The 14,619-nt window shown below is 36.6% G+C and overlaps 1 protein-coding gene across 1 annotated transcript; it reads right to left on the reverse strand.

The window, feature by feature from the left end:
- Window positions 1-7,964: 7,964 nt before the first annotated feature.
- On the reverse strand, window positions 7,965-9,684 carry LOC149203016 (auxin-induced protein AUX28-like). Its single transcript, XM_089403304.1, has 3 exons — window positions 9,215-9,684; window positions 8,243-8,381; window positions 7,965-8,157 (listed from the first exon to the last, which is right to left on the reverse strand). The coding sequence occupies exons 1-3, from the start codon at window positions 9,246-9,248 to the stop codon at window positions 7,980-7,982; spliced, it is 351 nt and encodes a 116-aa protein (XP_089259430.1). The 5' UTR covers window positions 9,249-9,684; the 3' UTR covers window positions 7,965-7,979.
- Window positions 9,685-14,619: the final 4,935 nt, after the last annotated feature.

Consider the following 14,619-nt stretch of genomic DNA (forward strand, 5'->3'; position numbering starts at 1 on the left):
AGGCTGGAAATTAGCAAAGGTGCATTGGTTGTGGCCAAAGGATCTAAGACAGGAACATTATACACATTGAAGACATTGATAGGAAAATTAGATTTGGCTGTTGTCACAAAAGAAGGAAATTCAACAGATCTGTGGCATAAGCATTTGGGTCACATGAGCAAGAAGGGCTTAAAAATCCTTTTTGGTAAAAATTTATTGCCAGGTTTGAAATCCTACAATCTTGATCTTTGTGAGCATTGTATATATGGTAGACAAAGAAGGGTTTCATTCCTTAGAGGTGGCCATGACAAAAAGAAAAGTGTGTTAGAATTGGTACACTCAAATGTGTTTGGGCCTGTTAACATCAAATCATTAGGAGGAGCATCATATTTTGTAATATTTATAGATGATGCATTCAGGAAGGGTTGGGCATATCCTATGAAAAATAAAAGTGAAGTGTTTGGAATATTTCAAAAATTCCATGTTGCTGTTGAAAGAGAGACTAACAAATTGCTGAAGTGTTTAAGAACAGATAATGGTGGAGAATATTGCTCAAATGCATTTAAGGAATATTGTAACAGTTTTGGCATAAAGCATAAGAAGACTGTGCCTGGTACTCCTCAAAAGAATGGTGTCGCAGAAATGATGAATCGCACCATTATGGAAAAGGTGCGAAGTATGTTGTCCAATTTCGGTTTGGAGAATAATTTTTGGGGTGAAGCAGTCAGGACCGCTTGCTACCTCATAAATAGATCTCTAACTACAGCCTTGGATGGCAGTATCCCTGAAGAAGTTTGGACTGGTAAGAATTTGAATTATTCTCACTTGAAAATCTTTGGATGTGAAGCATTCGTACATATTCCCAAAGAAAACAAAACTAAGCTAGATGATAAATCTATGAAATGCATTTTTTTGGGATATGCGGATGAAGATTTTGGTTATCGTCTATGGGATCCAGTCAAACATAAAATTATTAGAAGCAGGGATGTTATATTTAATGATTCAGAAATGTTCAAGAGGACTATAGGTGAACTGGAGGTCAAGAAGGTTATTGACAGGTTTGAAGAGCAACAGAAAAACATACCACCAATACAAGAAAATGAACAACAAATTCAGGAGCATGAAGAACAACAAGTGGAAAATGATGAACAACAAGAAGAAGGAATCTTGTAGGAACCTTTACAGGAGATTCAACCTGATAATGCACCACCACAGTTGGTTCGCAGATCTTCTAGGCCTCATAAGCCTTCACAAAGGTATCCTCCTTCAAACTATATTTTGTTGACTGATGAAGGTGAACCTAATTGTTTTCAAGAAGCTTGTAAAGTCGATCATAATAAAGAATGGAAGAAAACAATGGAAGAAGAAATTAAATCTTTGCAGGAAAATAAAACTTGGGAGTTGGTAAACCTCCCAAAAGGTAGAAAGGCTCTACAAAACAAATGGGTGTACAGGATTAAGCATGAAGGCGACGTAAAGAAAGAGAGGTAGAAAGCAAGGCTGGTGGTGAAAGGTTTGGCCCAAAAAGAAGGTATGGACTTCACTGAAATTTTCTCACCTACTGTTAAAATGTCATCCATTAGAGTCATTCTTGGTCTAGTTGCTGCTTTAGACCTAGAATGTGAACAGTTAGATGTAAAAACTGCATTCCTTCATGGTGAATTGGAGGAAGAAATTTATATGGAGCAACTAGAAGGCTTCATAGAAAAATGCAAAGAAGACCTTATTTGTAGGTTGAAGAAGAGTCTCTATGGGTTGAAATAGGCACCTCGATAATGGTACAAGAAATTTGATTCATTCATGTTGGAACATGGTTTTCAGAGGTTGGAAGTTGACCATTGTGCCTATATCAAGAGGTATGATCAAGGAAAGTATATCATATTATTGTTATATGTGGATGACATGTTGATTGTTGGGCATGATAAAAATAAAATCAATAGGTTGAAGAAGGATTTGGGTAGCAAATTTGCAATGAAGGATTTTGGACAAGTACAACAGATATTGGGCATGCGCATTATGCGTGACAGGAAAAACAAAAGGTTGTGGTTGTCATAAGAAAAATATATCAAGAAGGTGCTTGACAGGTTTAATATGAAGGATGCCAAGCTAGTTGGTACACCCCTTGCAGCCCACTTCAAGCTGAGTACTGAATTATTTCCTAGTGATGACAAGGAGAAGGAAGAGATGAGTAGGATTCCTTATGCTTCAGCAGTTGGCAATTTGATGTATGCCATGGTATGCACACGACCAAACACTGCATATTCAGTGGGAGTAGTGAGTAGGTTCCTTGCCAATTTAGGGAAACAACATTGGCAAGCAGTGAAATGGATTTTGAGGTATCTCAAGGGTACTAGTCATTATTGTTTATGTTTTGGTCATGATGAGACTGTGCTTGAAGGATTTACAGATGCGGATATGGCTAGAGATATGGATACCAGAAAGTCCACTACAGGTTATTTGTATACATTTGCAGGTGCAGCAGTGTCTTGGGTGTCAAGGCTACAAAGAATAGTAGCCCTCTTTACAACAGAAGCAGAGTACATAACTGCAACAGAAGCTTGTAAAGAGATGTTGTGGATGCAGTGATTCCTAGGAGAGATAGGAATAACACAGGACAAGTATGTGTTATATTTTGATAGTCAGAGTGCCATTCACTTGGTGAAAAACCCAACGTTTCATTCAAAAACCAAGCACATTGACTTAAGGTACCATTGGATCCGGCATGTGTTGGAGGAAGAAAAGTGATCCTTGGAAAAGATCCACACAAATAGGAACCCTGCTGATATGCTCACTAAGATTCTACCATGAAATAAACATGAGTTATGTAAAGGCATGGTGAGACTCGGAGTGACTTGATTCATGACTCTTATTTACCTTCAAGTGGGAGAGATTTTTTCATTAACAATGACATCACATAGAAGCTAATGGAAAGAACATATCCATCTTTAAATAATATGGCAAGAGATTACCCGGTTACCATGCATTGAACTCTGCATCCTTGGTGATCGAACTACATAACCAAAGTTTAACTAAAAACCCAAAATTTCAAAAAATTCACTTGTGTGGCAGAAACTATTGCCAAATCCTGCACACTATACGTCACTGGTGAACGCACTAATAGAGGAAAATACTTCAAAGAGAACGATGGAATATTTTTATAAATTTAATTTTCAAATTTAAAATCTAATTTTTATTCAAAATCGTAAAGGTGGGTGACCACGATTTCCGGAATGGAATTCAGTGCACCTGCCTACGTGCACTCTTTCCATGACGCCAGCTGTTCTTGTTCACATGAATGCATACTGTGACGGGGAGTGTGTTTTTATAGTTACTTAGAGTGTATTACGGCTATTTATATTTATTAAATATAATTGTGATGGGTCGACCATTATATATATATATATATATAACTAGCAATTGTCCCAAAAGGTACAAAGAGAGGCTGATAGGATTAGTAAAAGAAGGAAACCTATATAGATAGGCAAGCATATATAAAGCTCAGTAGTGACGAAGGCACTAACCACGATGACCAGCGTGTACCAGCGGAAAAGTAAATTACAGTGTTTTACATGGTAATTGAAAAGCGGGGAATTAGATTTGCAAATATTAAAACAAATCACTTACATTGGTGGTTCACACTATAACTAAAACATTAACTAATTGTAAGTTGCTTTTCATAAAATTCATTTAGTATCATTTATATAGATGAACCAAAAAATAGGTTTGTGCAATTGGATGAGAAAGCGTTCATAGAAGTCTTTTTAAAGAGAGCGAAATAATGGACAAAAAGCCCACTCATTTGATTCCAAAATCCCAACAAAAACATAAAAGATAAACCCAATCAACTCCAAAAATGTGAATTTGCAGTCCTGCATCTCAAAATTGCAAGGCAGACGTTTGGAAATGCACAAACTCACTACTGATACACTCCTAGATTGACAACAGTATTAGCAGAAGAATAATCAACCAACATATACTGGACAAAACAAAAAAACCAGGAAAGGGAGTGTGGCAAGTACTCAATAAAAGGTGATACAATGATGAATCAGCAAGAGAGTTTACCTCAACTTTCTTAATCACTTGGTTGCAAATATTTAAGAAAAGCACACACTGTTGCTTCGTGTGATAACTACGCTTTTTCTAAATATTAACACCATATTTGTGGTTGCTTGATAACTTTTGCTTGGTGTCCTAATTTTCTCTACCACTAGACAAACACGAGCTTTCTAAATCTTATCACCTGACTAATCAGACCCCTAATAATAACCACCTTCATAGCCCAATAAAATTATCCCAGACAAAAGTAGAACTTTTTAGAAATGATAGATGATTATGCAATACACAAAATGATGAGTAGGAACACTGCCAGATGGGTAACAGTTCAATGCCAATTCAATTAACCTTCATGCAACCAAGGAAAACCAACTCACCTTTGCAGTATTGAATGCCACATTCTTGCAATGGGATATATGCTGACAGACCATGCAGGCAAGTCATATGTCAAATTATGAATGGTAGCAGTTATATCAGATCTAAACATCCGTGTTTGACAGACAAGCAACACATAGACCTAGTTTTCTTCCGTAAACATGTGCATGTAGCATCATCCAAGCAACGCTTTTCAATCATGCAAATTCAGACTCTTTGGTAGTGAGCAATGCCTCATCCTTATAAAATGAACTTCAAACAATATTCCAAGTTGAATGAAATTTTTCTAATGTACACATTTTTGTGTTATGCACCTCTCATGAGGCCAACTTACTTAATACAAGCATGACAAATATTGAATATCTCTAGAGAAGGACCTAATGAGAAATCCTCAGGTTTTTCGCAAGGGAGGGCATTGCTGCTAATCTCAATTGCCACAAGGATCTTTTTTTCGCAAGGGAGGGCATTGCTGCTAATCTCAATTGCCACAAGGATCTTTTTTTCGCAAGGGAGGGCATTGCTGCTAATCTCAATTTCCACAAGGATCTTCTTTCCAATGTTGTGGCTCTTCTTCCTCATCTCCATTAGCGCCACCGTGCTTTCCTGTACAACAATTGTTAACCAAAATTTATAAGAAAAGGCCATAAATATTAAAAATCTTATACATTCATTTAACCACCATCACATTTATAACAGAAAAAGATGAAAGTTTAAGGATAAGAATTACAGTTACTTACAGTTCCTCAGTTTTCTGAATAATTGTTCACGGTGCATTTTTATGTTATTCTCTTTGCAAAATATTGTTTCCTGTGACTCAAGGTGTAGTTTATTTCTTTATTATGGTGGCTGTAATGATGGTTTCTTATCATTTGTAATCTTGAGATTATTGGACATGGTAAATTGATATTGTTATTGGATTTATGTCCATATCTGCAAATTTCTAAGCAATTGAGAGTTTTCGAAAACAGAGTAATAGCAGTGTGCAACCCATTGTGAGTGTCTGGAGCATCTTCGAAAGCTGAACATCCAAATGATATAAAACTCAAGTTTGTGAATGTGATTTAAGGGTAAAATGCTGACATGTTTTTGTTGTTTAATGTAGAAGGAATCTTGCCATTTGGGCTCTAGAGCCCAACCTGCTTTCTCGTATTGCAAAACACAGATCATTTAACCAACAAAAAGCACAGATTAACATTTACGAATGCGGTCTCCATTGATCTATTAAAATAAGCAGCTGATGTAAGTAAACCACGAGGAAATTTGATATCCAGGCAACAAAAACTTTCAGATGGCAACCAATGACACCATTTCATTTACCTTTCAGAAAGATGAACAGGACCTAAAATTATCCACATTATAAGCCAGCAACTGTAATCTACAGTAAAGAATGTCGACTGAAAAAACCTGTCCTCCAAAATGAAAATGATATTACTTTTAAAATCCGAGTAAAGGCCCAAGAGCCATATGTAGACAATAGGAAACTAAAATAACTCAACTCAGAATACTTGACACTCTAACATGCATCACCAAGCATGTGAAGAGCTAGATCTATGCTAGTATAATAGAAATACTATTTCCAATGCATTCTATAGCCTGCCATTCCCAATGGCCAATTCAATGATCAGCACACTACAGTTTTGTACCAATAGGCATTATGTTGCTGTAAAATAATATCATTCCCAAAGGCCAATTCAATGATCAAATCATTACAAATTTGAGACAATAGGCTGTGCATATTACATTATTTTTGTGAATTACAGTTTCTTAAAAATATATCAGTTCTCATTGATTTACCTGTTAAAAAATGATACCTTCTAATTGTTAGACATTTTGTTTTTTCCTAGGCATTTTTTCTTATCAATTTTGTTCAAAATTTGATAAGGATTTCTTGGAATCATAAGTTCCAACTGTATAATCTGCCCCACGAATTTTCCAGTGAGCTGAATCAATCTATTTCTGCCTTAAAAAACACATTTAAAACAACTAAAATTCACAATTTTACCAAAAATTATATCGACTAAATCCAGCAAAAAAGACAAAAACGTTTATTAGACTACTTTATTTAAAACCAGCATAGATCAATTTAAATAAGGATCTAACATGAGCCTAGAGGGATCCGATTTCTTCACAAGTATATTTTTATAAACCGACATTATTTAGATGTTTTGTATAATTATATAAATAATTTAGTTATTTATAATCAGTAGTTACAATCACTACATTATGTCTTTAAATTAAACCTGCTAATAGATGCATTATAATGCATGCAAACATAGGGGCAATAGTTAAATACTCCACAATATCTTTTACAGCATGATTAGAGAGAGACAGAGGACCATGGGTCAGACTCAGCATCCACAATTAGATAGGCACAGCTATTCCAATTCACAATCATAATTTCTCATTGGTACACAATTAGATAGGCACTGCTATTCCAATTCACAATCATAATTTCTCATTGGCAAATACCAATAGACTTCTAGTCAACCATATTCAGCAACACTTATCCTTTCAAAGAAACAGAAAGAGGATTTCACAAAAGATTTGTAAATTGCTAAAAAGAAAGGTATACTAGACCCAGATCACTACAGTAAGGAGATTCATGATCTAAAACTAATGTTAAATAAATGAAAAAGTAACCCACAGGTACAGAAAGTCCATAGCTGCCAAGCAGCACCTCATTACTACCAGATTTACAAGACTGCACTTGCTATACACAACTGTTGGCAACTTGAATTTTCCAAGCAGAGAAAATAGTCAAATCATTTTAATTCTCCGAGACCCCAGCTATCCAACCTGAAATATGTGCTGGACAAACCCTTCCAAGCACAATCCTGAAGCTCTACATGTCAATGGCAATGCCACAATCAGCACACGTGACCCATCCAAAGCACATACAAACAAAACCCACATTGGAGCTGTTCTCACAAAGAAACATTGTGAAATCACCTTTGCAATTGGAAAGCACTTCAAACCATATTTTAATAGGTCATACAAATAAATATACAAACAACATGAGGTCAGTTCCTCAAAGTACAGAGATGGGAAACATTCCCCATGTCAGTTAACAAAAGAGAAAAAGGAAGCAAAAAACCTAGTCTATGTTCATGTTTCAGAGAAAGAAGCCACGCAATATCCGGAATGTGCTTGGAGTCACAAGGCAATGCCTCCAGCACATCCCAAGAGAGAAGACAGGCATTTCTTGTATGCCTTTGAATAAAATTGCCGAAATAATACAACACAACCATTAAGTCATGATGCATGCAAGAGAATACCTCTCTGGATACTCTTACTGACATTATATTCAAATCGTATTTTACACCCCACCATCAAGAAAAAATTCTTCAATTCCTGATGAAAACTTGCCTACCTTCCCGCACACTTTAAACCACCCCAACCTTCACTGCTGCTAATGGGATCTCCTCCATTTGGGATCCCTTTACTGGAGCTTTCAATCATTTAGTCACTGGGTCACTTGACCCTGTGGCTTCAGAGGATGCCTCAGTGCTGTTCAATACACCAGAAAAATGGTTGGCATCAAGATATATGCAGGTATCAAAACACCATCGCAGTTAAATAAAAATGTATATACCACAGTTTGACAATCTTTGAGTGAAAGAAGCTCTATGAACCCAAACTATAGGCAAAAGAAGCCTTCTAACTGAGACAAGGCAGAAAATGTTAGTACCTAATCCCCGTGCTTCTGAGCTCTTCATGATACGCAGCCTCTTCACTGTACTCACAAACATGCTGCAAAAACACCAAGATTAGATATCAGAACAGCTGGGTATATGAACTGGTATTTCAAGACAATTCCATATCTAATTATACTCACTCCCAAGGTACGTCTCCAACCAGCATACGATCCCCTTCATTATCTTCATAAGTGAGAACATAATCGGTTCCACTTAATAGAGTAGGCTGATCATTTTTAGACGATGGATTGGTAGGTTGTCTCTGCCCACTGCCCTGCACTGGAATGCAGACCAGGAAAGCAAATCAGTTTAAGGCTCAAGAAGTCCAGTTAGTGAGTCTAGAATTATAGCCAAACATCTTAAACATATAATAATGCAAGCTTTCTATATTTTCATTAAGTCAAGTTCCAGAGACCATTAGATAATACTGTGAGTAAAAACAAGGGTTTCTGGAAAGGAGGATTTTCATGAGAGCTCAATTCCTAGAACCAGTCAAAGTGGTGTAAACTGGAGAGACTGATTTCAATGGGACAAGTTTCAGAAAGCCTGTGGTTGCCTACATGAAAACAAAAGAATTAGTAAAAGAGGCAAGAGGGATAAACAGTGGGCGAGAAACACAAACTGATCATGAGACTGCTCAAGTCAATTTGTATTTTCTTAGAGTTTGATAATATCATATCTGGTCGTAATTGTTGTACTTAGTTAACCATGAGTCACAAACCAAGAAAAATACAGCAGGAAATGGAAAATAACATCAATTCTAACGTTATATTTCCATGGAACCAAGATTAAAGGATTAGACAGGCAGAAAAACCATAAGCAGAAAGACCGCAACGATTTAAAATTCGCCAGTGACCAATGTAGACCTCCCAAGTGAAGGTAAGAATGTGGGTGCCTAACGGGCATGGAGTTATGTAAGCCCAAAATCAAATAATTATTTACCCGCGAGCGAAGAATAAGACACCTACCAGATTTTAGATCTGAGGCTTGCCATAAGTGGAGATGAAAGATCTACCTAAAATATGAAATGTGATATAACACCTGCAAACCTTAACCGCAAAACAAACACAAACTAACAACGAACGAGAACTGGCCTTAGAAAACCCACATACCTTCTTCTGCGATCTTTGCCTTCAACACCTCCATGTCTTTACCACTAAACTGAACCCTCTCGATTCTTTCTCGAGCCCAAGCGTTGGCCTTCTGCTTTTCCTCCTCCGTTAGTTCACATCTCGGATTAGAACCTATTTTCGCATTCTTCCCCCGCGCCTTCTTCTGTTTAACCGCAGAGGCTGGAGCCTTACAGGACTCGACCCCATTCGTAATATCACCGAGAGCAGTTCGAGGTGCAACCCCTGCGCGCCCATTCTCAGCAGAAGAAAATGTCCCACCGAATGCCCCCTTAGAGCAGTTCGAGGTGCAACCCCTGCGCGCCCATTCTCAGCAGAAGAAAATGTCCCACCGAATGCCCCCTTAGTATGATTCTCCGTCTTGCGAGGGGCGATAGGGCTCACCAGTCCAGAAGAGGTTTCAGCTTGTTCGTGATGTAGGCTCAGTCAGTGAGGCGGCATTCATGAATACCTCCGCTCCTGAGGCCGATATGCAGGTAATGGTGTCGCCGCTAAGTCGTTTCCTGAACGAGATAAAATGCCCACTCCGCCAGGTGTCAGATGAGAATAAAGCCAGGAATAAAGCCAGGTGTCAGCGTCAGAATGAGAAGGACGACGAAAGGTCCCTTTCAAAGGAAGGCCTATCGGCCTAATTATTATTTTTTATTTGTCATATTTTTATTTTAGTTTTGAATTAACGTTTTCAGATTAATAATTGGAAATTGCTTTTATTTTGTTAAGAGTTGTGTTTTTTGGACGTAAGAAAACAGGGTAAAGGCCCAAGACCCAAAGGCATATCGCAGGAGTGAAACCCTTTCTTCTAGGAACCACCAACAGGTTATTTCAGGTGGTTTGGTTGTCCTTAATTAATGGTGATGAGTCAGCTTGAGTTAGCAGCTAGCAGTTAAATATGATTGTCTTCACTACTGATTTGAGAACTGAATTATAATAAATTTTCCCAAATCTGAAAAAAATTAACAATTAACATTTGTCTAAAAATTATTATTTCATTAGATGATCACTTTTTTTGATAATTTAGTTATTTCTTTTCAAAAAAATTGATCATATAAATGTTTGAATATTTTTTTTGTTTAATGATGAAAATAGACTACACACTATTAAAAAAAATTCAAAATACCTAAAATCCTTCAGTTTGAAAGCTACAAAATTGAATTTCCCACATTCCATAACAAAAATACAATTAACCATTTACCAGTTAATTACAATGTCTATACAATGATATATAGACAATCGTCTACTTTCCGCATTCAGTGAACATATGCTTGAAAGGACGAGGGACAATGGATGGTGATGGCATCCACCACCTAATTGGGGCCACAAGCTGTGGGCCTCTCCACATGTAAGTACAAGCTGGCTTCTATTGCTCCTCATGGCGCCTAACTGGGGCCACAAGCTGTGGGCCTCTCCAAATGTAAGTACAAGCTGGTTCCTATGGGTCCTCATGGCGCCTCGTCCTGCTTGTAGAAGACGTTCTTCTATTCAATGTACTCGGGCGGAATTTTCGGGTAGACAATCAGAACATGCTTTCCACTCTGCTCCCTCTCTTGCAACGCGCAAATCTTGAAACTTTTGGAAGCAAAGGTTAACGTTAACGACACGGAGAGTCCCAACATGCTCACTACTCATACTCTCACACAAATATTTTTTGCATTTTTAATGGTATTGGCCAACCAAAATGTTCATAACCCATGCTTTCGCATATCTAAGTGTTTGGAAAGGAGACCTCACTTTAACCCAATGAATAGCTTTCACCTCATCCTTCATAAATGGCTCTCCTAGATTTAATGTTTTAATGTGTAATGATTTCCTTTTGTTATGTTGAAGATACGCTTTCACAAGTGTAGTTTCTTATGCGACAAGCTTTTCCACCTTGCAAGTATCATGATTTGGTCGCAATGTATTAAAACAAGTCATACAATAATATTTTAATACATCATAAGTTTCTATGTATGGGAGATCTTATCATTAAATTAAGAATCTTATAAAATGGTGACCATTAAATTTAATAAACTTCTGTTACCTCATGATGATGCGGGGTAGAGAACGATGTGATCACGATTCACCAGGCGATTACGCGTAAGGTTCGACGTGGAAAGACAGCTGCCATTGATGATGGAAGCATCCCAAGTATTGGGAGATCTGGTAATTACAAATCTTATAAAGCGGTGAACATTAAATTTAGTAAACTTCTGTTACGTCATGATGATGCGGGGTAGAGAAGGATGTGATCACCATGGTGATTACTCCTATTTCCAACCCCATAGCCTCATTAATGCGGGGCTACATGCATAGGAGATAGGAGTTTATAACACGCGAGGTGGGTACTACGCCGTTTTTTTTTATTATCTAAACGCGAGGTGGCTATCTCCTGCACATGTAGCCCCGCATTAATGAGGCTATGGGGTTGGAAATAGCATTTTCCGTGATTACGCGGAAGGTTCCACGTGCAAAGACAGCTGCCATTGATGAGGGAAGCATCCCAATTATTAACAGCGACAACGTGAGCGCTTGCAACGTGCCATCAAGAGATTCGTCTGCCCAAAGAAAACCCTTTTTCTTGCTCGCGTGACACGTCATCTCACTAAAGAAACGTAATAAGGATTACATCCTGTTCCACCGCAAGAAAACCCTTTTTCTTGCTCGCGTGCTATTACGGATGGTGTTGACCAACGACACAACTCGAATTTGGATTGATTTCAACGGTTGAGTTCAATATAAATACTCGGCAAGAGCTAACCAGCTTGGTATTACAGATGGTGTTGACCAACGACAACTCGAATTTGGATTCGATTTCAACGCTTCAGTTATAAATACTCGGGAAGAGCTAACCAGCTTGTTATCGGGCATTTAATGCACCCAATAGCAACTCTACCATACTATGCACTATGTGTATAGTCCGGCGACTAGACGGCAAGGGCTAACCAGCCTGCCATAGAACATTAAATACTTGGGTATATGTATGCTATATAACAAAATAACACACAATTCTTATTTTTAATTTATGTAGCCACCAAACACTGTGTTATTTTGTTATACAACATGCATATACCTGGGCATTTAATGCCCTATGACAGGCTGGTTAGCTCTTGCAGCTCGTTGTACTTGATACTTGATGCAGTTAATACATGTTGTAAACAAGACAGCCCAGGTTGTTGATGCAGTTAGTGCAGATGTAATTAACGCAGGTACATTTTCATTCACGCGTTCAATATTTCAAACCGAGCACTCCCGGTAGAAAATTTTGAATTTCTTTTTAAATGAACTTATAGTGGGTGGGATGGACTACTACTGCTGAGCACTGCGAGAGTAAGCGGGAGGAGTTGTTCATGCAACGGAATTGCTCAGATGTGCTCAAAATTGAAGACACTGCCGAGGCTTCCGCCAAGATTAACTTCAGCAGAAAGCTCTGATTCGGTTCGGATCTGTATACGAAGGCATTTTGAAGAGTATGGCTACCAGCACATGGAGGATGGAAATATTGGTTGCCAGGCAAGGGAGGCATGCGTGAGTGTGTTTGGCAGACAGTGAAGATGTTCTCAACGCGCTCATCCTCATGCATTCAAACTGACTCATGTTTTTAGTAATAGTATACCCGCCATTGCCTTGCCACTGCAAGAATCATCCATGTGCAAGACATCCGGCAGAGGCGGATTTTGTTTTTTGTATTGGAATTACTTAGTTAAACTATAAAGATATGCTTGTTAGTATTTGACAAAGGTGAACAGAGTGCTTTTGTTGCCATGAATATGAAAGCTCAATCTAATGGAAAAAGTGGGTCCAGAAATAATTTTGAATACAAATAGAATGGTTTTAACGTGATCTGTTCATTGTTTGAGACATTGATGCCTGATTTGATATTGGAATTGTTTGGTATCGAAGCAACGAGTTATATTGATTAATGATAAATTTGCATTCGGTGTGGTTGGAGTGCAAATTTGCTCGCCAATCAATACATTCAAAATCTCCTCGATTTCTTTAACATATGTATGCTTTCAAACTCACTATGTTAGAGTCCTCTATATATTAATATTCTTTCACACATTGCCCGTTAACAATTTTTAAATTATATATCTTTTTTCAAATTTTAATGGATAACTTTTAAATTGAATTGTTATTGTATGTTCTTAAAAGAAAGAAAGAGTTTTTATTTTTAAGAAAAGAAGTATACATGTTAGGTTTAACCACAACCATTTATTTGGATATTTTTATATAAAAGACCGATATATTATTTGATGATAAAAAAATAAAAATAAAAATAAAATAAAATAGATAAGACTGTGCTTTCATAAAAATCACATTGAGAAATTACATTAGTATTGGAAATTGAAATTTAAAATAGACATATCGTGCCATACAAACATCATAGATATAGCCAAAATCTACATCCTGATATCAAATGTATGGTTATGGAGCCATTACAAACTTCTCAATAAGTGAATGTTCCAACAAAGAGCTCTAAAACATTTTTGGATAGTTTATCTTGTGTGTTGAGTTTTTTTGACAATGAATTTAAAGGACATTCAATCAAAAGATATCATAGTTTTTGAACGATTTGTAGAAGAAGTCTAAAGTAAAATGCTCAATCATGATTTGAAAAATAGTTTATTTAGTTATTAGTTGAGAATCACCAAAAATCTAGACTTCTCATTTTCTTTTTCTTTTTTTAATGTTTTTTTCACTACCTCCATTAGTTACCAAAACCCAAAATCTCCTCTTACTGTTAGTTCCTTTGCCATGAAGTTCTCTAACCTGAATCAAACGAATTTTGCTTTAAAAAAGGCATCTCCTTAACAAACACCATCAATTTGCCATGAAGTTCTCTAACCTGAATTAAACGAATTTTGCTTTAAAAAAGACATCTCCTTAATAAACACCATCAACATACCCCATCAAACAACAAAATCTATATTCACCATCTAAATACCCCATCTAAGAGCAAAGTCTATATTCATGATAACTAGCAATCTAGATTTTCTATATCTTAACAAGCAAATTGAGATTTTTGGCCTTTAACTTTACTTCATATTCCTTAACCTTTTGATTTTTTTATGGTTATAAATATTATTGATTAAATTCTTTTCTATTTTTTAAATTTATTATTTCAAAAAAAATAAATTTTTGAATAATGTAAATAAAAATGTGGAAAGATATTTATATTTATATTTTAGAAAAGGAACATATTATAATTAAGAGTGAAAAATAAATATTATTAATTAATTAATTAATTTTTTTTTTCAAATTTAGTATTTTACTTAGTGATTTTAGATTAAATTTTCATCCTTTAATAATGTAAATAAGAATATGGAAGCTAGAGAAAAATGCTTTTCTAGATTCTAGGAAGTTGGAGCTTTCTTTTCAATTGGAGTTGAAGATTAAAGAATTATTAG

This window comes from Pinus tabuliformis, chromosome 2_1 (assembly GCF_031772625.1).
Source record: "Pinus tabuliformis cultivar Carrire ecotype Pingquan chromosome 2_1, CPIR1, whole genome shotgun sequence".
In the NCBI taxonomy this organism is placed as follows: Eukaryota; Viridiplantae; Streptophyta; class Pinopsida; order Pinales; family Pinaceae; genus Pinus; species Pinus tabuliformis.